Source organism: Eucalyptus grandis, chromosome 3 (genome assembly GCF_016545825.1).
Source record: "Eucalyptus grandis isolate ANBG69807.140 chromosome 3, ASM1654582v1, whole genome shotgun sequence".
NCBI classification, from domain to species: domain Eukaryota; kingdom Viridiplantae; phylum Streptophyta; class Magnoliopsida; order Myrtales; family Myrtaceae; genus Eucalyptus; species Eucalyptus grandis.
This window is the reverse complement of record NC_052614.1, coordinates 50,150,908-50,176,553: the sequence shown is the minus strand read 5'-3', so window position 1 is coordinate 50,176,553 and position 25,646 is coordinate 50,150,908. Positions and strand designations below refer to the sequence as shown.

General features: G+C 38.7%; 1 protein-coding gene across 1 annotated transcript; it reads right to left on the bottom strand.

The window, feature by feature from the left end:
- Window positions 1-20,190: 20,190 nt before the first annotated feature.
- LOC120291929 (TMV resistance protein N-like) lies at window positions 20,191-24,479 on the bottom strand. The gene is made up of 4 exons (XM_039309739.1): window positions 24,103-24,479; window positions 22,323-23,356; window positions 21,702-21,811; window positions 20,191-21,156 (listed from the first exon to the last, which is right to left on the bottom strand). Exons 1-4 carry the CDS (start codon window positions 24,477-24,479, stop codon window positions 20,191-20,193), a joined length of 2,487 nt encoding a protein of 828 aa, XP_039165673.1.
- Window positions 24,480-25,646: the final 1,167 nt, after the last annotated feature.

Genomic DNA, 25,646 nt, shown 5'->3' with positions numbered 1-25,646 from the left:
CTCTCTCTCTCTCTCGCTCTCTCTTTGGACGGTAACCCCAACTGGCCACCTCTCTCTCTCCTCTTCCCTTTTATTCCCCCATTTCCTCATCATTTGTAATTATTAGATTGCCTCTCAATTGGCCAATGCATGGGAGTTCTTCTTGCCACTTGGCAAGACCCATGCATGGGCTTGGGCCTCCTTTTGGGCCGGCGACAGCCCCACCTGTGGGCCTAATTGGGCCGGCCATTCGGCCCACCAAAATCCCCCTTTTTGGGCCTAAGGCCCAAACCTAATTTAAATCCTAAATTTCACCTTTAAACACTTTTAATTCTTTCTTTTATAGGAATTTAAATTTTTAAATTCCTCATGGCCAAAGTCTTGTAACATTTTATTTATAGGAATTTAATTTATGAGGTGCATAGCCAAGCATAGATTATTCTCATTAATTTATCTAATTTAAAATCTCATGAACACAAGCATATAACACATAGCCTTAAGAGAAAACTAATGGCTAAAACATAAACCATAGGTAATTTCATTACCTAATTATTGGCTTTAATTCCTTTGGAGGGCGACTTGAATTTTGGGATGCCACAATTCCCCCCTCCTTAGAGAATTTCGTCCTCGAAATTAGACACCACTCGTTCCTTCTTGAAACAAATAGGGGTACTTTTCCTTCATCTGATCCTCACTTTCCCATGTGGCTTCCTCTATATCATGATGTTGCCATAATACCTTAACCAGAGGAATCTTCTTAGTCCTAAGAATTTGTTCCTTTCGATCCAATATCTGCACAGGCTCTTCAATGTACCTCACTTTCTCATCCACTTTCATGGCTTCATGATCGAGTATGTGACCAGGATCCGGCTGGTACTTCCTCAACATCGATACATGAAACACATCATGCAAATTTCCCAACTTAGGAGGTAGCGCTAAGCGATAAGCTACATCCCCTATCCTTTCGAGTATTTCAAAAGGTCCTATAAATCTAGGGCTTAACTTACCCTTCATCCCAAATCGAGATATCCCTTTCATTGGAGATACCTTAAGGAATACATGATCTCCCACACTAAATTCCAAAGACCTCCTACGCTTATCTACGTAGTCCTTCTGCCTACTCTGAGCTGTTTTAAGTCTTTTCTTGATAATTTCAACAGCTTTAGTGGTAACTTGTGCCGCCTCGAGTCCTGTCAATTTCCTTTCACCTACTTCGTTCCAAATGAGACAGAGTCCTACATCTCCTTCCATATAATGCTTCATAGGAGCCATGCCTATACTTTTCTGTAAACTATTATTATAGGCAAACTCTACCAAATGCAATCTTTCATTCCAATTTCCTTTGAAATCAATTACACAAGCTCTCAACATATCCTCTAATGTCCGGATTACTCTTTCGATTGCCCATCTGTCTGGGGATGAAAAGCAGTACTAAACTGAAGCTTAGTCCCTAATGCAATTTAAAGACTTTGCCAAAAGTTCGAAGTAAACCTCGAATCCCGATTTGAAGTAATAGTCACTGGAACACCATGTAGGCGTACTACTTGACCTACATACATATCCGCATACTTATCCATTGAGTAGTCCATGCGAACCGCTAGGAAGTGAGCCAATTTAGTCAAACGATCCACTATTACCCATATAGAATCATGGCCACTTGATGTCCTTGGCAATCCTTGCACAAAGTCCATCGTTATATGCTCCCACTTCCATTCCGGTATGTCTAATGGTCTCAAGAGTCCTGCGGGTTTACGATGCTCCGCTTTTACTTGCTGGCACGTCAAACATTGAGAAACATGCTTAGCCGCATCTGCCTTCATACCATTCCACCAAAACTGCTGACGCAAATTCCTGTACATCTTTGTACTACCCGGATGAATACTATAATTACTCTTATGTGCCTCCGACAAAATTTCCTTCCTCAATTCTTCATTGTCGGGAACACAAAGTCGTCCTTGACATTTTACTATTCCATCATCAGAGACTTGAAATTCCGGTCTTTTTCCTAAAGACACCGCATCCTTCACTTTCAAAATCTCTGGGTCAGATTCTTGCAAGATTTTAATTTTCTGAATAATCTCGGGTTCTATTTTTAATGCACTAAGCATACCAGTAAGACAATCCATTTTCAATTTAAATTCTGAGTCTGCTACAGACTTTAACAATCCCCATTCTGCCATCCTTAAACTAGCCATTTCCACAGCCGACTTACGACTAAGAGCATCCGCTACCCTATTCGCTTTCCCTGGATGGTATCTTATCTCACAATCATAATCCTTTAACAACTCCATCCACCTCCTTTGTCTCATGGTCAATTCCTTTTGTGAGAACAAATATTTCAAGCTCTTATGATCCGTATAAATCTCAAACTTCTCCCCATACAAATAGTGTCTCCATATCTTCAAGGCAAACACTATAGCTGCTAGTTCTAAATCATGCGTCGGGTAATTCAGCTCATGGGGTTTCAATTGTCTAGATGCATAGGCTATGACCTTGCCATGTTGCATCAAAACACATCCTAGTCCTTTGTGAGATGCATCAATATACACTGTAAAACCATCAGAGTCCAGTCGGTATAGTCGATTGGAGCTGAAGTCAATTTCCTTTTAAGCTCCTGGAAACTCCTTTCACATTCCCCATTCCATTCAAATTTCACATTCTTTCGGTCAACTTAGTTAAAGGTCCCGCGCCGCGAAAATCCTTCAATGAACCTCTTATAATAACCAGCCAGTCCTAAGAAACTTCGTATTTCAGTTGGTGTCGTTGGCCTCGGCCAATTTATTACCATCTCAACTTTAGCCGGGTCTACTACAATTCCTTCTCCTGATACCACATGCCCTAAAAATATTATCTGGTCTAGCCAAAACTCACACTTACTAAACTTGGCATACAACTTATGCTCTCTCAGGGTCTGCAAAACTATCCTCAAATGTCGCTCATGCTCTTTAGGCTCTTTTGAATATACCAAAATATCATCAATAAATACAATAACAAACTGGTCTAAATAGGGCTTAAATATCATGTTCATTAAATCCATAAATGCAGCCGGCGCGTTAGTCAATCCAAATGGCATAACAAGGAACTCGTAGTGTCCATAACGAGTCCTAAAGGCAGTCTTAGGAATGTCCTCTTTCTTAATTCTTAACTAATGGTATCCCGACCTTAAGTCAATCTTAGAGAAGACCGAACTTCCCTGGAGTTGGTCAAATAGGTCATCAATTCTAGGCAAAGGATACTTATTCTTAATGGTCACCTGGTTCAACTGCCTATAGTCAATGCACAAGCGCATCGATCCATCTTTCTTTTTCACAAACAAGACCGGTGCACCCCAAGGTGAAGCACTTGGTCTAATGAATCCTTTGTCAAGCAACTCCTGTAATTGCACTTTCAATTCCTTCAATTCAACTAAGGCCATCCTATATGGGGCCTTTGATATTGGTCCTGTTCCTGCATTAACTCAATTTCAAATTCAACTTCCCGCTCTGGCGGTAATCCAGGCAATTCCTCAGGAAATACATCTTGAAATTCATTAACTACTCGAACTTCCTCAAGTTTAGGTTCTTTCTTTGCAACATCTTTAACTATGGCCAGGTATCCTTGACATCCTTTGTCAAGTAACCTACAGGCTTCTACTGCCGAAATAAGTGCTACAGGAAGATGGGTCTGACCTCCTAAAAATTCACAACTAGACTGATCGGGTAAAACGAATTGGATCACTCTCCTGTAACAATCCATTCTAGCCCGATACTTACGAAGCCAGTCCATTCCTATAATAACATCAAAATCATACATGGCCATTACAACTAAGTCTATTTCCATGTCCTTTCCTTCTATTGATATCTTACAATTCCCACACACCAGCGTAGACAATACCATATCATTTAAAGGCATGGAAACACAAAGAGGCGTCTCAAGAGGCATAACTTTTATTTTATTCAAACATCTATATCTCTCAGACACAAATGAATGCGTTGCACCCGTATCAAACAATGCATATGCCTTTTCACCATTGATAAGGATCGTACCTGAGATAACATTTTTGGAAGCTTTCGCTTCCTCTTGGGTGACCGCATACACCCTTCCTTGTGCTGGTGGCCTCTGAGGATTCCCTTGTAAGTTCGATCTAACAGCACTCTGATATCCATGTCGCACCGAGCCAACACTCACTTGCGACCTTTCTTGTGGGAAACTTCTCCTAAGATGACCCACTTGTCCACAACCAAAACATTTCGGTCGTCCATTACAAGGTCTGGGCCATGTCGCCCATTACACTTTTGACAAACACCAGGCTGATAGGGTGCTTTTCCTATATTCAGACCACTTCTTGCTCCTCCAAAATTTCCAAAATTTCCCTTCTTCTTCACATTCCAAGTCTGACCTTGACCAGAATAAGGTCTCTTACCCCTTCTCACATCATTAAAATTCAACGGTTTCTTAAACTCTGACCGATGTCTTAACAGTTCCTGCTCCACTAATTGTGCCCTTTCATAAATCTCATTATAATCTCTTATGTTCAAAGGCACTAGTTGCTTTCTGATGTCAGTCCTCAGCCCTTTCAGAAATCTCTTAGCCTTTTCCTCCTGATCCTCAATCAACCTAAGAGCATATCTAGACAGTTCAGAAAATCTAGCCTCATCTTGGTCTCACATCGCTCCTTTAATTCTAATTGAACAAATTCTGTAATCTCCGTATCCTTAGCACAGTCAGAAAAATGCTTTCTATTGAAGGCTCTCACAAACTCCTCCCAGTTAACATCAATACCTGGTGGAAAGATTATGTCATTCGAAGCTCTCCACAAAAACTTTGCATTTCCCTCCAGCTGGTACTCTGCCAAAGTTATTTTCTTAGCATCAGTGCAGTCCAACAGCCGGAAAATTCGCTCCATCCCATCAATCCATTGCTTCGCCTCCTCAGGACTTCCTATTCCATTGAACTTAGGTGGCTTCAGCTTCAGAAATTGCTCCACCAGTCCTTGAGTACGGCGTTCTGCTCCGGGCTGTTGCTGTGCCTGCCTTTCCATCAGATTTCCAATATTGGCCAATGCCTGCAGGATGTCTTCCATTCGGGGTTCAGCCCTTGCAGTAGAGGCTTCAGCCCTCGATGGATGAGCACTTCCAGCTCGCACCATGACTTTCCTGCAATTTCCAAGCATTGCCTCAGGAATAATCTGAGACTCACTACCTCCATTCAAAGCAACCACTACTACTACTACATAAGTAACATATACATGTTACCGGTACCTAAAGGCAACTCAAAATTAGCAACTAGGGATCTACGAGTGAATACTCATCACCCGTTATTCAATTATTTCATTTTATATCCTACGGTGTGCATTGTCATCATGTTCCTTAATTTCCAAATGAAGCTCCTTATCACTCCACCTATTTCACTCGCTCTGATACCAAAAAGGGGCGCTGTGACACCCTGAACCCCTTTAGGGTCGCCACAGGCACCTGGCGTTACACCTCGCACTCGAATATACGTAAGACCAGGAACAGAAGGACAGTCAAACTCCTCGCACTCGACCTCTACGTCCAAAGGTAGGCCGTAGAAAACACCCCGCATGACAAAGGCGGGGAGCGGCATCTTGCTAATCTGAAATGTTGGTCCCCGAAGGGGTGAGTACAACCACTCAACAGGTAAAGAAATCCAATAACCACTCATTGCAACATGCAATACAAGCACAACATCATACATGCTAATCATGCATCCAAGCAGACTTACCTCGAAGCCATGCATATACCATCATACATCTTCATCACAATCATAACACATACATGTCGTCATGTCATAGGTTATCATCATCATGTCATACACATGTCATCATCATATTATAGGTCGCCATCATATCATACATATGCCATCATCATTATGTCCTAGACATATCATCATCATATCATATCATATATCACCATCATCATGACATCATTCTATCATACACATGTCATCGTCATCATGGCATCATCATATCATATTATATATCACCATCATCATGACATCATTCTATCATACACATGTCATCGTCATCATGGCATCATCATATCATACATGCATATCATCATGCCATAAGTGATCATCATCATATCATGTCATCATGCCACAGGTGATCAACATTATATCATGTCATCATGCCACAGGTGATCATCATCATATCATGTCATCATGCCACAGGTGATCATCATCATATCATGTCATCATGCCACAGGTGATCATCATCATATCATGTCATGTATGCATGATTCAATTTCCACTTTTAACTTTCAATTCGATCACCACATCACCATTTCTCAAGATCATCAATTTCATCTCATACTTTACACTCGCACCCCATCCTGGCATCGCGAGAAAACCTCCGGCATTCAGCCACTCAAGGCCACCGGCCATCCGGCACCCTCACATTCCAGGCATCTCACATCCCAACTGGCATCACGAGGCATCCCCTCGGGCAAACACCTCCGAGACTTCCAGCACCCAACCATTCCGGGCATCCTGACACTCCCAGGGCCATGCGGCCATGTATCTCTATACATTCCGGGCATCCGGCACCCCCCGTCCCGGGCATCCTGACACTCCCAGGGCATTATCATCCGCCATAGCAGTTTCCTCATTTATTCATTGTCCACATTTACCAATTTAGGTCTCACTTAACATGGCACATGATGCAATGGCAAATAAAATCACTTTCATCCTTCAATCTATACATGCATTATCAGTCATCATCATACATGCATCAAGGTACAATCATCCATAAAGATAAAGTTCATGGAATTCATACAATTTATAATAGCCCATTTATCCTGCCCTCTTTTTCTTTTTTTTTTCTTTTTTTGAAATTTATTTAAATTCCAGCTTGTATCATTCTTGAAAATATTTAAATTTAAATATCCATATAATTCTAAAAAATCATGAAATTAAGGCTAATGATAGACAAGAAAATAGGGTAATAATTTCGTGAAAAACACAAGGCCAATCAATTTCCACACAAGGTTTATAATTCACACAAATACAGCATGAAATTTCGGATAAAAACAGAATGCACAGTTTCCGAACTAATTTTATTAAAATATCCAAACAACCTCCGAAAATTATGAAATTTTACCAGGTTATAGACAAGACACTAAGGTAGATTTTTAATGAATACTTCTAAGCCAAATTATTTTTAGATTATTTTCTACAGTCACACGAAGCTTCTGGATTTGACACCGAAACGTCCAGTGCATGGTTCTCCGAAATACTGAGTTTTTACCCACTTATACTTCTTATTTTCCTCTGAAATTTGGATATGTTTTACTTCAAGATGTCCCCTACAACTTTCATGAAGAGATATAAGTCATATTTTCAAAGGACAGTCTCCATATGGGTCCATGAAGTCTCGGGTAACCTGTACCGCGTCTCCAGATCTACGGTTTTCAAGAGTAAGTTGATTCACTAGGCTACACTTGTTCATTTTGCTTCAAATTTGAGTATGTTAAAGGTCAAGATGTTCTATACAAGTTTCATGAAGAAGTCGAAAAGATATTCTTAGTATAAATCAGCATGCAACCACAAATCCACCGAAAGGTCAGTGAAATCGTTCCAGATCTGGTGTCTCCGTAGGATGAGTGTTTGACCCCTCAAATCTCCATAATTTTACACTAAATTTTAGTATGTTGTATTTTAAGATGTTATATACAACTTTTACGAAGAGATAAAATTCAAAATCGAACTCAAAACATGCATGCAATCTCTCACAAGGTTCTGACTCAAACAGTTCATGCGAAAACATTCCAGATCTAGCATCTCCGTAGGATGAGAGTTTGACCCCTTAAATCTCCATAATTTTACACCAAATTTTAGTATGTTGTAGTTTAAGATGTTAGCTACAACTTTTATGGAGAGATCAAAGTCAAAATTGAACTAAAAACATGCATGCAAGCTCTCACAAGGTTCTGACTCAAACGGTTCATGCGAAAACAGCATGCAACTCAAGAACAAACCACACTTGCTTCACTCCCATGCCTCCAAACATCCTAGATTTCGACCATACATGCAAAACATTGGTGCAACAGTAGAAAGTGGATTCCCAACTTGCCTCTAGACCACACGAACGGCGGCACACGGCGGCGAACACGGCGGCACACGGCGGTGAATGGCGACTACTCCTTCCTCTCGGCTTCTCCTCTCTCGGCCTCACTCTCCCTCTTTCTCGCACTCTCTCTCTCTCTCTCTCTCTTTTGGACGGTAACCCCAACCGGCCACCTCTCTCTCCTCTTCTCTTTTATTCCCCCATTTCCTCATCATTTGTAATGATTAGATTGCCTCTCAATTGGCCAATGCATGGGAGTTCTTCTTGCCACTTGGCAAGACCCATGCATGGGCTTGGGTCTCCTTTTGGGCCGGCGACAGCCCCACTTGCGGCCTAATTGGGCCGGCCATTCGGCCCACCAAAATCCCCTTTTTGGGCCTAAGGCCCAAACCTAATTTAAATCCTAAATTTCACCTTTAAACACTTTTATTTCTTTCTTTGATAGGAATTTAAATTTTTAAATTCCTCATGGCCAAAGTCTTGTAACATTTTATTTATAGGAATTTAATTTATGAGGTGCATAGCCAAGCATAGATTATTCTCATTAATTTATCTAATTTAAAATCTCATGAACACAAGTATATAACACATAGCCTTAAGAGAAAACTAATGGCTAAAACATAAACTATAGGTAATTTCATTACCTAATTATTGGCTTTAATTCCTTTGGAGGGCGACTTGAATTTTGGGATGCCACAGAGAGAAAGAGAGATTTTGGGCTCATTCAAATTGATAGCTAGAAGGTGGACAACATACATATAGATGGAACATTAGAAACATATATGCGCAAGTTTCGAACGAATAACAAATGATGACAAAAAAAAAAAAAATTGATGAATGACCCTTAAAAAAATCCCGTGGTCATTTGTCAGAGAAATGATTGTTTATTGTGGCCCCAACCCACATTATTCTTAGGACCAATAACATTGTGAGATTAGAGAACAGTTCTGCAAAAGCATTGTCGTAATGCCTTGGTACTAGCAATATTTGAGAGGAAACACACATGGATATATCAGGATAGTGAGTATTGCCCGGTTCAAACCTTCACCAGTTGTAGTCACCCGACAAACTCTGTTCGAGGTCACTTATATTTTTTAGTAGATTTCTTTATTCAGCTCGTTTCATGTGGATCAAACCGTGCAACGAAGATGACAGACGCTTGACGCGTTGCTCTTGGATCGCAATGCATCAAAGGAGGCTTTTGTTCTGATACCATTTGGTAACGATCCATTCTGATCTAAACGAGTTAAACTTCTAGAACAAGTGATCAGCTAGTGACCATTAAAAATTGGTCTCGTATAGTGTCGTAGGATATGTGACTTTTTAAAGTAGATGACTAATTGCATTAGCAAAGCCTCCGCTAACTCTAGAAAATCATATCATTCATAAATTTAGTATTTTAGACAAGACTACTTTGTATATGTAGATATAACTTCTCCATTCTTCGGCACTCAATGAAACTGAATTATATCTATCAGCCTCCAAGCTTGCGGGGTCCCTTTTGAAAAAAATAGCATCTATCACCTATTTGTTTCCCTATAATAATTTAACTTTTTCGTTAGGATGACAAATATATCATTTTAAAATTTGAAACAAAATCATGCAAGATTAATGTCGGAAACAGATTCCTGAAAAATTGAACCGATACTCAAATGATCAAATACTGAAAAAAAAAAAAAATCTAAAAACGTGCTTGAAAAACATGTAACACCGATCAAAGGCATATTACGGAGACAGACATATCTTGTTTGCCATAGATTAAGTACCGTTGCAGTCTCAAAGAAATCGTTTGAAGTCCTGGAGTTCCATTCTTCAAGAGGGAGTAAAATGTTTTCCAATGAGAGGAAAAAGAATGAACTTTTTCTCTAAAACACTACCGTTAACGTTCTCCATTTATATATATATAGTAGTTATCTTTACTTAGAAAATAATTTCCCCTTTCCTCTCATGAGCCCTTCTCTTATGGGCTAGATTTGGCCTAACATAGGTGGACGGGCTTGACTTGGACCATCAAATAAAAAACCCATTATCTCCCACTTGCATATGATGAGCTGAATAGAACTCTTTCTTCACATCTTTGCAACATTCACACCAGTAAATATTACGTGCGACTAGTATATTTCGAGAGCTCATTACCATATATCTGTTAGGAATATACAGTAGCTCATAATGGGCATCACATTTTTGAGTAGATATAATATGTAGTATCCTAGATTGATCGATCATATTTATATCTCTCTTGATCTCTTTTTAATAATGATATATTATATTTACAAGTATGATTATCTCAAAACAATCATAACTGGTCGACTAGTGAAAATAAAATTAGAATGTAATTATGCAAACACGATCTTTCTCTTTCCTTGAAATGCTCAATTTCAGTTCAACTTACTTTTCTATAAATGTCACATTATAAAGAATCAATTAACGTTGAATAGAAATCTTGACGAATAGAAATTACTCCTAATGTACTCTTTTGCATATGATTGCTTGGTCAATTGTACGATGTACTGTTGCCATCAATATTGAAAATTCATTTGTGGACCTCATCATCTTTCTATCTCAGTAGATCATGAAGCTGTCAAGAACTTCTAACAAGTATTTTCTTGGGGAAAGAACTCCAATAAATAGTTTCACAGCTTGAAATGAAGCTTGCTATCCTCTTTCTTTTAAAACTTGCTTGGAATGAAGACATAGTAATATCATGTTTGAATAGCTAGGAATAAGAAATCATGATAACTCTATCATAGTTACTGTGATTGACACTTTTAAGTCCATTAAAAGTGATATTAGATTCAGATTATTAAATGTAGATATTACAAAAAAAAAAAAATTGGTTTTTGAAGTTTTGAGAATGTTATACATTAGATTGACGGTTGAGGCATGAAATGTTTCATGATGCTTAATAACTGGGTCCACCTAGAATTTCTTTGGTATAGAAATTCTTTACTTATAATCAATCACAAAAACTTCACAGTTCATTATTTTTCTTTCCAGTACTAAATTTATTTTATACCCAGAAGGAAGTCGACCTTTTAACAAATAGATATCTAAATCGTAGGAAAATAAGTTGAATTTAATTGCTCGTGAGTGATAATTTTTGACACAACATGTGAACACGGCTCTTTGAACACAAAAACAAGAATTAAGAAATGATTGATAAAAACATTTCATTAACAAATGATGCATAGTAATTTAGTTATGAATTAAGTTGATTGGTAACTTTTGACGTCATAAAACATGACTCAAACGCAGCAGAAATGAAAAATTTAAATGGGAACTCAACCAAAAAAGAAGAATAGAATTACATGACATTAATTAGTGGCTTCATTCGTGATTTGCAAATTTTGCATAATCTTAGTTATCTTCCACAAGAGAAAATATCCATCTTTTTTCCAGTCAATAACTTTTCTGCTAATATAGGATGAAAAGCAACTGTACCAGTAATTACTAATTTCTTTGGATAGAAAGTAAGTAGTAACATATATTTGATAGGTAAATTATCCACATTATTGTCTCACAATTAAGTTTTTATATGGAAAAATAACTTGTGATATATAAATATATATTTATTTATAGATGGTTGATAACTTTTCCAAATATCAATAGTAAGTTTTCACAGGAAAACAAAGAGTAATATATCCAAACAAAGAGGCCGTTGTTGCCAAATGCGCAATCGATGCCGACTCGCACACTCGACTTTTGGGTGTCGTGTAGATTGATTATTTATATTTTGAGTGTGCTGATAGGCATTTATGGATAACATATAGGTAGTAGTTTTTAATTTTATTTCGGGCTGATCATAGAATTAGCCATATCTTGTTTTTTTTTTTTTTTTGGTGTCCGAATTAGCCATATCTTTTCTCTTTCTGTGATCTTAAAAATTGACTGAATTATATATATGTTATGCATGGATGGAAATCTTTCAATAATTAATACGATTCATGTATTATATGTGATGAGTTCGCAATCTTTTCGATAAAATTGCAATCACCATCCAAACAAGAACTAAAGCAGGAGCATAGAAGATCACCAACTTTTCCTAATTATATAAAAAGAAAGATTAGCAACTATGATTTCCAGGAGTGTATGGAATATTCGAACTGAGCAAATTTTTTAATTTCGGTAATCCGCCGGGGCTCGCTAGTGAACAAGAAAAGAAACTCCGTCGTTTTTTCATGGCTCCCTTCTCGGGGGCCGGGCTTGCTGTGTTTTTCTACATGCTCGCTCCTTCACACTGCGTTACAGTGGGCTTGTCTTGATTTATGTTTTTCTTTCCTATGCAGTTAATATGTTTCTCATGTCTATGACAAAGCGTTTGTATGTTGGAAAACTATTGAACCTATACATGCGAACTTTTCAACGATTACTTCGTGGTTCATGTGTGCATATATATATGATTGTTGGCTTTGTTTTTCGTTAGGTGCATTAAGGATGCTTGAAAATGCCACAGAAGAACCAAACTCGGAGCTTAATAAGCTGCAACTTCTTAAAGTACAATAAAGTGTGTGATAAACCACAGTCCTTGTTGTTACTTACAGTAGCATGATATGGTTTGCCTGGATACTTTGCTTTTGTACTTGCTCAGAGATTCGGTAATTGATGGACAAAAATGGAATATAATTGCAAAAGTTCTAGACCTCCAAAAACACTAGATAGCTGGCAATGATTCACGATCTTGTACATATGATAAATTCATGCTAAACTTTCAAAAACCAAAAAATAAAATAAAAAATAGTAGCACAAATATAAAGAACGCAGTCCTACTAAAATTTTATTACTTGGAGTGGGAGCTCCTTTCTTTTGTTGCAAAGCACCTGCATAAACACTGACATTTCAAAGCTCCTCTATGTGCTAACCTGGCCTTCCAATAAAGCATGGGAGTTTTTTTTTTTTTTGGTCGAAACTACCCATATATTAGATCAATAGGAGATACAACCTGATGCTAAAGCATCACTAAATACAATATCCTGGAAGATAAAGGGAGGGAAAATAAGCCATTACGGACCGGGCCTTGATCCCGGTGGGCTTTGGCAGCCCAATCAGCTGCTAGGTTTGCTTCTCTGCGAACATGCTGGAGTGAGAGATTAGGGCATCGAGAGATCACATCGTGAAGAACAGCGAAGAGGTGGCGCTCTGTCCATGGCAGCGGCTGCTTCTCCAGAACGATCTCCACCAACAACAGGCAGTCCGACTCCACCATAACGCGTTTGAGATGAAGCCGTTTATGCATATGTCCTAGCCTTGTAAAAAATCAAGTAATATACTAGTCTAACAAACGACTTGATTAGATTACTCTTAATTGTCGATAAGACAAAGGACTAGAAACTCATTTATAACGAATGTCTGTCTACATCATTGTGGGAAATTTCAGAAATTTGTTCCGATCAAATTGTACTTCAAATCAATTTTTGTCAAACCTTACAGTTTTACAATGCCCTAAACTACCACTCCCATAAAAATCCATTGCTTGACAACTTCTCAATCAAATCTCATAGTTCAAAATTGATATAAATTCGGATTGTTGACCAAATTTCGAAAATTATTCCGATTTTGTTTCCTCCGACCTGGACTAGAACCCAAGCCTTCTCGTTCTTATTAGCGTGTACACTGATGGCGGTCAAATTCCATAGCTTCACGTTTTACGACTCCGTTTTCTAGCTTTGCTGAAAACTTATGTTTTCTAGCATGTGATGGAGGCAAGTTCCGGAGGTGCCGAGACCAAATCCCGGATTTGAATTAAGAAATCCAGTCTTCGTGTTCGTCAATGTCGCTCTATGTGGGATACAGCGAATGTCTGTATAATTATATTCGTATCACGGTAGATGATACCGATTTAAGTCAAGGAAAATGAGATTTAATGAAATTCCACGTCATATTAACTTAATGCGACTCCATGTGAGTAGAAGAATGGATACATCTACATTAATGGCGTCAACAACCTAAGACAATACATCTCTTATTTACACATCTACCAACAAACACACGTGGCTATCATTCCAACTACCCAAAAGAAAAAACCTATTCTCAAATAAACTTTCTTAACGAGTGTCTAAATAGCATTTGTCAAGCAATTAATTAAGAAAATTCTTTAATTTTTTAATACCCCAAAGTTTCTCGCAGTATGGAAAATAAACGTCTAAAAATTGAATTGCCGTGTACCAAATATATTTGACAAGTATCTAGCAAAACCACCCGTTTAGCATCAATTTTCTAAAATCAGAATCGGTTTTTCGTTTTTCTATGTGATGATAAATGACCTTCTTTAACTCAGTGGTTCGTTGTTCAAAAAAAAAAAAAAAGTCAGTGGTTCCAGTATCGCTTTCATCCAGCAGGAGTCATCAAGTCAAATTCAGCAGTAGGTACATCTTTTATCTTTAAGTTGGACGGAAGGGGGTAAAACACAGATGGATGGAACATTAGAAAAATTTCCGTGCAAGTTGCGAACAGGTAACAAATGATGCCGCTGTCTAAATCGGGTGGTCATTTGTCAGAGGAATGATTGTTTATTGAGGTCCCCACCCACATTAATCTTAGCATCTAGAAAATTGAATTGCCGTGTACCAAATATATTTGACAAGTATCTAGCAAAACCACCCGTTTAGCATCAATTTTTATGTGATGATAAATGACCTTCTTTAACTCAGTGGTTCGTTGTTAAAACAAAAAAAAAAGTCGGTGGTTCGAGTGTCGCTTTCATCCGGCAGGAGTCATCAAGTCAAATTCAGCAGTAGGTACATCTTTTATCTTTAAGTTGGACGGAAGGGGGTAAAACACGGATGGATGGAACATTAGAAAAATTTCCGTGCAAGTTGCGAACAGTTAACAAATGATGGCACTGTCTAAATCAGGTGGTCCTTTTTCCAAAGGAATGATTGTTTATTGAGGTCCCCACCCACATTAATCTTAGGACTAATAATATTTTCTGAGCAAGCATGGCCGTGATGCCTTGGGACTAGTAATATTCGAGAGGAAACACACAGATATATCAGGACACTGAGCATTGCCTTGTCGAAAACCTCACCAGTAGTAGTCACCTAGGATGTATTTGGTAACATTTCTGTTTAAAAATTGTTTAAAGGAATAGAAATTAAAAAAATTGTTTATATTCCTGGGAACAATTTTTGAATAAAAAAACGCGTTTGTTAAACTTGTTTTGGGAATAAAAATGAACAGAACTATGTTTGATAAATTTGTGTTTTTTTTTTTGTTTCTTTTAATTTTTTAATATTTTTATTTTCTTTTTCTTTTTTCTTTTTTTCTTCTTTTGGCCGGTCGCCAGCCTTGGCCATGGCCGGCGACCCGCCAATGAGGGCCGATGGCCTCGCCCGGCCCGGCGAGGCCGAGCCTTGCCGTGGTTGGGCGAGGCTCGGCCTCGCCTTGGCCGGGCGAGCTTGGGCTCGCCCGGATCCGTGAGCCCGAGCTCGCGCAGCCTTGCCCCGCGCCGCCGAGGCTCGGCCTCGCCTTGGCTGGGCCGGCTCGGGCTCGCCCGGATCAAGTGAGCCCGAGCTTGCCCAGCCACCGGCGAGGCCGGTGAGGCTTGGCCTCGCCGAGCCACCACCCGGCCGGCGAGCCTCATTGGTGGCTGGGCGAGGCTGAGCCTCGCCAGGGGCCGGCGATGCTCGACCTCGCTAGGGGCCAGCGACACTCCGGCGAGGTCGCCAGCCCTCGACGGCATCGCCGGCCCTCGATGGCCGATCGCCGGCCATGGCAGAGGTTGGCGACCGACCAAAGAGAAAAGAAAAAGAAAAGAAAAAAAAAAAAAGAAGAAAAAAGAGAGGAGAAAGAAAATTTGTTCTTAAAAATTGTTCAAGAAATAAGAAACATGTTTTTCTTGTTTCTTATTTCTGTTCCAAATGTGTTCTTGGGAACAAAAAATAGATTTGGAACAAAAACGCAAACAAATGAGTTTCTGTTCTTTTTTTGTTCCCTAGAACAAAAAAACAGAAATTTTGTTCATAAACAGAAACAAAGAACATTAACAAACAGGCCCCTAACAAGCTCCGTTTGTGGTCGCTTGTATCTTTTAGTAGATTTCCTTACTCGGCTAATTTCATGTGGATCAAACTGTGCAATGAAATTGGTGGACACCCGACGCGTTGTTCTCGAATCACAACGCATTGAAGGGGGCTTTTGTTCCTACTAAGGAGAAACCTTGACCTTGAATCACGAGTTTACTATCGAATTCACCCGTTTATCAAACTAACGAGAAACCTTCACCCGTTCAACTTTTGGTTTGGCAAACCATCTTTGACGGTATGAGAGCCCTGTCTGCGTTTCCATTCGGTGCCTCATCCATCGAAACTATTACTGCATGCAAATTGAGGCAGTCGCGAAATTTATGATGATTTTATTAACGGTGAGATTTGAATGAGGCATCAACGGAGACCCCAAGCGGGATTGAGAATTCCTGTTAATCTTTAGTGGCGTGGAAGACTTGAGGTTGGCGCGTTGAATAGCCATAAAGTTTTCTAGGATATTTGTAGTTTCCTCAGTCACTTTTTTTTTTTTTTTTTGTCAAAATAAAATTTCTTTCATTTGACTTAATTAAACATGAGAAGAAGATAGAAAGCTTCCAAGCAAAGCAAAAACATAACCCAGAAAACAAAAGATTACAGCTCGCAGCTGTAAGCGTGCCCTGCAAGACCAAATATTTGCTATATTAACGGACAAGATGAAGTTACAGGCTGTTTTCTAGTTATAGAAATTCTCGCACATGTGAGGAAAATAATTATTATTTTCCAAATAAAACAGGCATAGTGCATGTGGTGAAAAAGAAGGCAAGCTAAAGCTACTAAAAATATCTTCCGTTTCGTCCAAGCAGGATATGAGGTATCCGCCTTATTGGGTAGAATGCCGTGGGTTCAGTATATACATACATACATACATATATATATATATATATATATATATATATATGTATGTATGTGCATATATGCTTTAGTTTGTAACTTGTAAGTACACACCCTAGGAAACTAATCGAGAAAATACACAGGAAAGCAAATATGATTTGCTGCAGTATATAGAATATTTGAACTAAGTGAATTTTTTTATTTTTAGTAATTCACGGGTGTTTATTAAAAAATAGGAAATTGTTAATATCACAAAAAATCTCAGATTGGTGCAATTGTGACAAATTTGCCCAAAATTAATTTTTTTGATTAACAAAACCCTTAGACAAATTTATAATTTTCTTGGTCCCTCTTCTTTTGTTACTAATGAAGCTTGCTAGAAGGAAAGAAGAAATATTTCTTAAATTGATAAATGATTGCGCGACAGTCTTTAATGTACTGTGAGAATAATAATCTATTCTAAACCATAAAAAATCAAATTGCAAATAATTATAAACTGTTGTGGGACTCATTTCTTCAAGAATTTGTGGTCCACTACAAACTTTTATCCTCACAGTATCTTAAAGACTGTTATGCTAATAAAACCCCCTTAAATTATGCCGGCTAAGGCTAACATAATAATGGGCTAAAGTCGTAAATAATACCCCCATTATTACAGTGAAAATGGCAAATTCATAGTGACAAAACCTGATAGGAGTGAACTGGCAATTTAGGCCAAACAAAATATCTTGGCACTCCTGCAAAATTTATTTTCCAATCTGGACTGGATCCCACGTCTTCTCGTTCTTACTGGCGTCCAAACTGATGGGGTCAAATTCCATAGCTTCACGTTTTACGACTCCGTTTTCTAGCTTTGCTAAAAACATATGTTTTCTAGCATGTGAGGGGAGCAAGTTCCGAAGATGCCGAGACCAAACCCTGGATTTGAATTAAGGAATCCAGTCTTCGTGTTCGTCAATGTCGCTCTATGTGGAAAACAGCTAATGCCTGTACAATTATATTCATATCACGGTAGAGGATACCAATTTAAGTCAAGGAAAATGAGATTAAACGATGGAAATTCTTTTAAACCCTGAAGTTTCTTGTAGTATGGAAAATAAACGTCTTAAAAATTGAACTGCTGTGTATAAAGATGTTTGACAAGTATCTAGCAAAACCACCCGTTCAGCATCAATTTTCTAAGATAAGAATCCGCTTTTCGTTTCTCTATGTGATGATAAATGACCTCCTTTAATTCAATGGTTCGAGTGTCGCTTTCTTGCTGTAGGAGTCATCGATTCAAATTCAACAGTAGGTACATCTTTTATTATTAAGTTGAACGGAAGGTGGGCAAAATACAGATAGATGGAACATCAGAAACATTTATGTGCAAGCTGCGAACAAATAACAAATGACGACACTGTCTACGTCAGGTGGTCATTTGTCAAAGGAATGATTGTTTATTAAGTTCCCCACCCACATTATTCTTAGGACTGACAGTATTTTCTGAACAAGCATTGTCGTGATGCCTTGGGACTAATAATATTCGAGAGGAAACACACATAGTATATCAGGACACTAAGCGTTGCCCTGTCGAAACCTTCATCAGTAGTAATCATCTGACAAGCTTCGTTTGCGGTCACTTGTATCTTTCAGTAGATCTCCTTATCCAGCTTGTTTCACGTGGATCAAACTGTGCAACGAAAGTGGCGGACGCCCGACGCGTTGTTCTCGAGTCACAACGCATTGGAGGGGGCTTTTGTTCCTTCAAATACCATTGTCTGTGATAAACGAGTCAAAACTTCTATAAGGAGTAATCAATTAATGACCATTTGAAACAATTCTTGTATAATGTTATAGGATTTAGAACTTATGAAAGTAGATAACTAATCGCATAAGTGAAGCCTCCAGTAACTCTAGAAAAATCATAGCATTCATTAGTCTGTATTTTAGACGAGACTACTTTGTCCATGTAGATGTAGATATAGTTTCTCCATCATCCAGCCCTCATTGAAACTGAATCATATCTATCAGCTTCTAGCAAGAACGGCATCTATCACCTTATTGTTTCCCTCCAATAATTTAAGTTTTTTCGTTAGGATGATAAATATATCAATTTAAAACTTAGAACAAAAGCATGCACAATTGAAAATCGAAAGGAAGTATTATCTACATCACAATAGAATTTAAGAAACTAAAATCAAAATAACTTCATGAATGCTGTGGGACATACCATCATGCATAAGGTACTAAAGGCAAAACAAATTTGCCGATGTTCTAGATATTGTTGGTAGTTTGTTTGTAAAACAAATTAAAAGGTACCTTGTCGATGTGAGTGCGCATGTGAATAAGATTTAACAGTGATCAATGATCATTATTTTTTATTTTTATAATTCAATTTATAATTTTAAAATAACCATTGTGTCATATTAAAATAATATGACTGTTCATAATAGAGTGACTATTATTTTTAATTATTTAAAGTTGAATTTATTATTTTTGCCTAACAATTATTAGACGCTTACACAACCTTTGAAAGGTTGTGTCTATTAGGACATGACTTCTTAACCTTTGGAAAATCATGTCTAGTCGAACATAACTTCTTCATTTTTAAAAAGGTTGTATCCATTTAAATATATTTATTCAGCATTTGTGTTCAATGCTTTAATAACTTCCAATTTCATTTTCTTTCAAAAGATATACATCCATAGTTTCCAATAGTTTCCTTTTGAGAGATCTTGGAAAAATTACTATTGCTATATGGTATTCTCATCGAGACTTTGTTGTATTTTGTAAGATTTTTGCTAGTGGCAATTAGCAATGTTTTGAGGCAAATAATTTCTTAAAGAGAGTATTATCATGCTTCTAAATCTGATTCCATTCTTCTTTCCAACATTGATTGAAATTTCCCCAGACATCATATGACAACGATATGTTTTAGTTGTTAGTTTGTACTTTCATAAACAAACTCCCAAATGTGTTGCAAAGGTGTTGTATATGAAGATTGATCTGCATGAGACTTCCAAGAGATTCAGATGAAAAGGCTCTTCTTCTCTATTGAATACCCAGGTCAAATTAATATAATCATGGACAATCCAGGCCTGTCATTATCAGGATTACGGGTGCACAAAGAAAATAAGAGACAGGAGTTGCATGGGAACGAAAACAAAGTAACACGCCTAAACAAAAGTAAAGATATCTCTTCAAGAGGTAATTTTAGACTACTTGTCCTAGTCTCCGAAATGAGTGGATCGCAACGCACTCTTTGGTCTAGCCCTTGATATAGACACATGAGTCTGCTGTTCCTGGCAATTCCTAATCAGCACTTGATGTTTCTGGTTCTTTCCAATCAGTGTCTAGCTTGGTGGACCTCGGATAATCAGGCAACCGTTTCAGGGTCACGCAACCCAGAATAGTCAAATGCTTCAAACGTTGTAAGCAACCGAGACCCTCGATGGCTTGTAACACGTGGCAATCGTGTAGCTCAAAAGATTTGAGCTTTACCAACTTCGATAGTTGAGGTAATCCTTCTAATGACTCACAGCAGATGATCTGTAGTGACTCCAAGGATTCCAACTCCTCCAGACCTTGTATCGCAACAAGACTTCCTAGCTCAGACAAATACAAGGTTTCTAGACTCTTCAAGCATGATAGATCTGGTATTCTCTCGAGGGATGGACACACTTTTATGGACAATTCCCTTAACTTCTTCAAGTGTTCAAGCTCTGGGAGATGTGCCATTGAGCAGCTAGAAATGGAGAGACTCGACAGGTTCATGAAGTTGGAAAATTGCTGCGGTGGTGGTATATCCGTGAGATGCAAGGTTGACAAACTAGATGGAAGCTGGTGAATGGATTCTACAATCTTCCAAGGGGACAGAAGTTCCTCTAACTGGTAAGGAGCCTTGAGCTTATACCTATGAAAGGACAAGTCCAAGTGATCTAAAGTAACTAAGTTCGAGAGGTCTGGGATGATTTCACAATGATAAGCATCAAGGACAAGGCTTATCAAACTAGAGGGAAGCTTTGGCACTAGTCGAAGCTCCTCACACTCCTTCAACCCAAGTTCTTTAAGGCAAGGGAGAAAACTGATCGTGGCAGGCAAACCAGAAATACAAGTACCAGAGAAGTCCAAGACCCTCAAGCAGGATAGTCTGCCAATTGCATCTGGGATTTCACCCGTAAGATCCCTACAATCCCGGACATGTAACTCTTCTAGGTGAGATGGATAAGTGATTGTGGCTGGCAATCCGGAAATACGAGTACATGACAAGTCCAAGATCTACAAATGGAACAGATTCCCAATAGAATTTGGGACTTCACCGATAGATCCAGGACACTGGGCAATGTAACTCTTCGAGCATCTCCAGCTGTCCAATTGCATCCGGTAGACTTTTTAATTTTGTACTTCCCATGTCGATGACTTTGATTTTCTTCAGATTTCCAATTGAATCTGGGAGACTTTCTATTCCCGAGAATGACAAATCCAACTTAACTAATGATTCTAATCCTCCGAGAGAGTGCGGGAGCTTCTTTATCCCCTCACATCCTTTTATAGAGAAATGTGTGATTCTTACTAATCCTCCGATGGAATTTGGGAGTTTGTCAATTCCCTTGCAATACTTTACACTGAAGCTTGACAAAGATTTCAAATTGCCAACACTCTCGGTGAGTGTGACCAATTTGGAAGATCTGGGGAAGATGAACTCTCTTAAAGATTCTAAATATCCAACCTCTTCAGGCAACTCCTTAAGAGAGTCACATCCATCCATATTCAGAGTTTTTAAGAGCCGTAGCTTACCAATGGAGCAATCAATTGTAATTAACCTGGAGCAGCCAGCGAGTATCAATATCTCCAACTCCACGAAGTTTGACAAGTCGTGTCCTTGTTAAGCATTTGCAGTTTCTCAGGTCTAAAGCTTTCAGCTTTTTGCCATCTGCAGAAGAAATGTATATGATGAGAAAGAATAAAAAATTTCAGACAGGAACAAAGCACCGAGGCTGCCATACCTGGATTTGAGTCCATCCACCCCATTTTTCTGTGATGTCGCTCTTTGGACAGGTCGAGCACAACCAAGTTGATGGGGCAGAAATTTGTTGCTGTGAATTCCGGAGGACAATGATGCCAAGAAAGCCACCTTAGCATTGGAAGCAGATCTTTGAAGTTGCCAACAAAATTTAATCCCGTCCCTCGAAGGAACCTTAGATTTGGTAGATTGAGTAATTCTTCATCTCGTAAATGTATGGCCACGCACTTTTAGTGCTTCTACATGTTCATTTCCCTGCCAGTAGAGACTAACATGAGTGGACCTCAAATCAAGTTAACAAGAAAAAGTTGTAACTCCTTGAGGATTGAAAGATTACTCGTAAATTGTACCTGCTTACTCCTTAATATGTTTAAGGCATCCTCATGAGTCCACACCCTGCTAAACTTGCTAGGATACTTACAATCCCCTTCCTGGACAATGTGCCTTCCAAGGTCTCGTACTTGGTCATTCATCCGGAATTTGCTATCGCTTTCAACTTTTATCGGGGACCTATGAAGAAGGACATCAATTGCATAATTAGGATAGTAGTTACAATCACTCCACATGAAAATTGGGTAAGTTTTATCTTCCTGGACAAAAAGGCATGCTATATCCAGAAACACTTGTTTTTGTTCTTTCTCTAATTCTTCATAACTTATCATCAACGATTCTCGGACTTTCCCCAAAGGAGCTTTCCTTAACTTCTCCAATACTTCTATCCATAAAGCTCTATTGTCGTGCTTGCAAGAAAGAGAAGATCCTATCACCTCCACAGCTAACGGAAGGTTCCCCAAAGTAGACACAATTTCCCTTGCAAGACTTTCATAATCACCTGGAGGAAAGTCTTTTCCAAAAGCATGTCTACAAAACAACTGAAGGGATTGATCGGATTCCATTTCCTTGACTTCATAATCCAAGATTGTTTTTGGTTCATTTCGAATGGCACTTAAGTTCCTAGTGGTTATGATGACTCTACTACCAGATTTCAGCCCATCACACTCACCAACTAGCTTTTCCAGAAGATCTTTCTCTTCCATATCATCAACAACAATGAGAACCTTTTTATTTGAAAGCTGTCTTCTTATCATGTCGATCCCACAATCAACATCATAAAGTTCATTATTTCTTGATCGGTGAATGCTTGATAAGAGTTTCTTCTGCAAGTACACAAGGCCATCTGACCGTCGTGATATCTCTCGAACATTTTCGAGGAAGCTGCTGCAGTCAAAGTGAGGGGATAATTTGTTGAAAATAACTTTCGCAAGTGTCGTTTTGCCGATTCCCCCAATCCCACGGATTCCCACAGAATGAGTGCCGCCAGAATTAATGTCCAGCAGTTCCATTACAGCGTCGACCTGCTTGCGATCTTCCACTAAATGTTTGGTCAGAATCTTGTTTCTGTTGTTCAGCTTAATTAAAACATCTTCAACGACCGATGTGATGAGTCTGCCATGGCTGCCAATTACACAGAACATTTCAGCCAAAGGGGAAAAGAAATTTGATGAAGAACTTCTCGTTCTTAAATTTTGAAATTTCGAAGTAGAAGAGAAGACATCAAACCTTGTGACATTGATAGTGTGTCCTGACGATATTGTGTCATTATACCGGGAAGCACAACAGGCAATTACCATTTGGGACTATGCCCATAAAATTGACAAATTGCTAGCTTATAGCAGAGAGATGTTGATAACCTATAGCAAAGAGATGACAATAGCTCGCTTCCTTGTATGACTTATCATTTTCAGCATGAAGAGATTAGGCAAGGCTTTCAAGAACCACGATTGATTAGGGTCAGCTGAAAAGGCTAGGAAGACCGGAAAGCCACGAGTGGGCTAGAAAACCCAGGATCGATTTGAGGCGCGTAAGTATTTGCGATAAATTAAAGTCTATTAATATTAGCTTTATTTGGAATATTTGATTCGATTTTTTTTTTATATTAGCCTATTTATTCTTTTAAACAATATTTGAACTCACTAAATTTATTTTCTAGAAGAAGTCTGAGGTACAAAATTATAAGTGTGATATATGATCGGTCATATGATCATGATTGCATAGATATTTTTACGCAACAATTTTAACTCAGGATAATTATAAGTTCAGGATTCTATAAACGAAACTTTGTAAGCTCTTTGTTTTGCAGCAGTTTTCATCTTTTGATAGGCATGTAGAAAAATTAAAGTCTGAGGGAGGAAGTTCTTTACCCTACGTTTCTCGGTTTCCATCCCTTAAGCTTGCCAACCTCCATGAGCGCCTTTTCCCACGCTTTTACTTTGTCAGCTTCATACATCTTCGCATGATTGGATAGCTCATTTTTGTAAAGTGAAGTTTTAAGCTTGACATCACCTGGGCTCACGTCGAAGAAAATGGGAAGGATCTCTTTCGTTCCATTTGATCGGGATGTAACCTCTGTCATCTTCGCCAGCTCCTTGAGGCACCATTTACTTGATGCGTATGTCTTAGAGAAGACGGGCATGTAGATTTTGGAGCTCTCAATTGCTTGCCAAAGTTCGTCTTTGATGTTTTGCCCTCCTTGGATTTCATCATCATCTCTGAAAACACGGACTCCAGTACCTTTCATGGCTTCATAAAGACAATCAGTAAATGTTTGGCGTGTATCAAGCCCTCTAAAGCTCAAGAACACTCATACTCATTTCTTGAGCCAGTTGCACTCTCCATCATCATAGGAACTACCTTTACCGAATGAGCATAGAAGTGTATGTTTTTGCTTGTTTGCTCGGTATCTGAACTGCTTTGGTTTTAAACACCATCAAGTCAGTCTGGATCAAAGGAAAAATAAAATAAAGCCAAAAGAATATATTTCAATATATTTGTTTGGCTTCTTTGCCTTTTTAAATCCTTATACAGCTATCGCTTGAACTTCATGGTAGGAGGAGGGTGCTCAATATTCATGTGCTAGTGGGAAGTTAAATAATCGTCAAAATTATCCAATTATAACAACACTTTCTAGCCTCGTCTAGCCTCGTCTAGCCTCGTCTGCATTTCCATTTAGTGCCTCATTCATCAAACTATTACCTACAAGTCGTGAAATATATGATAATTTTATTAATGTTAAGATTTAATAGAGGCAACAATGTATTGAGATACATGTATAAGTTGTGCTAGAGAAGTCTTACATCAGAAAATTGGTGTAGTATGAGTAGTTAATATTTTCCCAGTTAGCCCCTTACTCTTTGACATAACTGAATATGTAAACAGACTTAAACTTGGGTTCTCTCTTGGCTATATTTCCAAGTGAAGGTATCGAATTTCTGTTACGTGCTCCCAACAAAAAGTATCAAAGCTGATGGTAGATTGGTGGACGTTGTGGTGTAGCAACACGGGTGTAGGCAAGACGGACCCAATGACAGACTCCGTGGTACCGTCTTGAGAAAGTGACCAAGAATGAAGTTGGGCGTAAATGGGGATTCGAGTTGGGATACCTTTGACGTAGAGGGCACTCGGATTAAGGAGAAGCATCTCTAATGATCGGAGACGCTAAGTGGGGTAGACAATTGTCGTTAATCTTTGGGAGTACTTTAGTAGGTTGGGGCATTGAATAGCCATAAAATGGGGGTAGACGAGGATTTCCGGTTAAAGATCAAGGAAAATTGATTGCGAAGTAAAAGTTGTGGTTTCCGGGGATAGATCAGGGAAAATTGAATGCGAAGTAAAAGTTGTAATTTATTTCCCTCAGTCTTTTTAATTTTTATTTCACTTGAGAATATAGCACAGTTCTTTTTTATGG